The 858-nt window shown below is 67.6% G+C and overlaps 1 protein-coding gene across 1 annotated transcript; it reads right to left on the bottom strand.

Annotated features, from left to right (window-relative positions):
- Positions 1-15: 15 nt before the first annotated feature.
- LOC116069717 (voltage-dependent P/Q-type calcium channel subunit alpha-1A-like) lies at positions 16-852 on the bottom strand. The gene is made up of 2 exons (XM_031340570.1): positions 834-852; positions 16-681 (listed from the first exon to the last, which is right to left on the bottom strand). Exon 2 carries the CDS (start codon positions 678-680, stop codon positions 150-152), a length of 531 nt encoding a protein of 176 aa, XP_031196430.1. The 5' UTR covers position 681; positions 834-852; the 3' UTR covers positions 16-149.
- Between the last annotated feature and the right edge of the window lie 6 nt (positions 853-858).

Here is an 858-nt window from a genome sequence, read left to right as displayed (position 1 = left end):
GGCACTGGCCTAGCTAGGGCTCCATCAGAAGACAGACCCCATCGGAAGAGCCCCCATCAGTGTCCCCAGGCGACCCAGGATCCAGACCTTCGGTCTTCACAAGGAACGACTCACTCCCCCAGTCCCGAGCCTCCTAACTACTTGCAGGCTCACTCGGCAGCTGCAGCCCAGCAGGCCTGGAGGCTGCCTCCCTCAGCTCCCGGGCCCCTATCTCCAGCCCCCAGCCGCCGAGAAGCCCCCCAGCTCCCATCAGCCCCCAGGTCTCTCTCCCAGCCCCGCAGAGGGAGAAGGAGGAGGAGGAGAAGGAGGAGGAGGAGGAGGAAGAGAAGGAAGAGGAGGAGGAGGGGAGGTGCAGCCGCCCGGGCTGGGGCAAAAGGATATGGCCATTCCGTGATCTTTTTGGCGTATTTTCTCACCACGTTGTCTTCACTGAAGAGGAACAGGGAGCGGTTGACCGTGAGGCAGTTCTGGCGGACAGGGATGGGGTTGTAGAGGGCCATGGTCCGCGCTCTCTGCGCCATCGACTGCTTGTACATCCTCTGCGCTCCGGGCTGCCCGCCCTGCCGGCTGCCCCCGGCTCCTCGGCCGCCCGCGGCGCCCACGACCACCCCGGCGGCCGGCCCTGAGCCTCCTCCGCCTGTGCCGTAGCGGCCCGGCATCTCGTCTCCAAAGCGGGCCATTCTGCAAAGAGCAAAGGGCCTCGGGTTACGCGGCGGCTGCTGTTGCTGCGGCGAGCGCTGCGGAAGCCACGGCCACCGCCACCACCACCACCACCACCACCACCACCGCCGCCGCTGCTCAGGCTGGCCGGGCTGTGGGGACGGCGGCTGCACCTGCGACTGCGGAGACGCTCCACGG

The sequence above is a fragment of the Mastomys coucha genome, unplaced genomic scaffold (assembly GCF_008632895.1).
Source record: "Mastomys coucha isolate ucsf_1 unplaced genomic scaffold, UCSF_Mcou_1 pScaffold22, whole genome shotgun sequence".
Lineage (NCBI taxonomy): Eukaryota > Metazoa > Chordata > Mammalia > Rodentia > Muridae > Mastomys > Mastomys coucha.
This window is presented reverse-complemented; position numbering and strand designations above follow the sequence as displayed.

Excerpts from the sequence above, each read along its gene's own strand:
- LOC116069717 (XM_031340570.1), bottom strand. The coding sequence starts at position 680 with ATGGCCCGCTTTGGAGACGAGATGCCGGGCCGCTACGGCACAGGCGGA.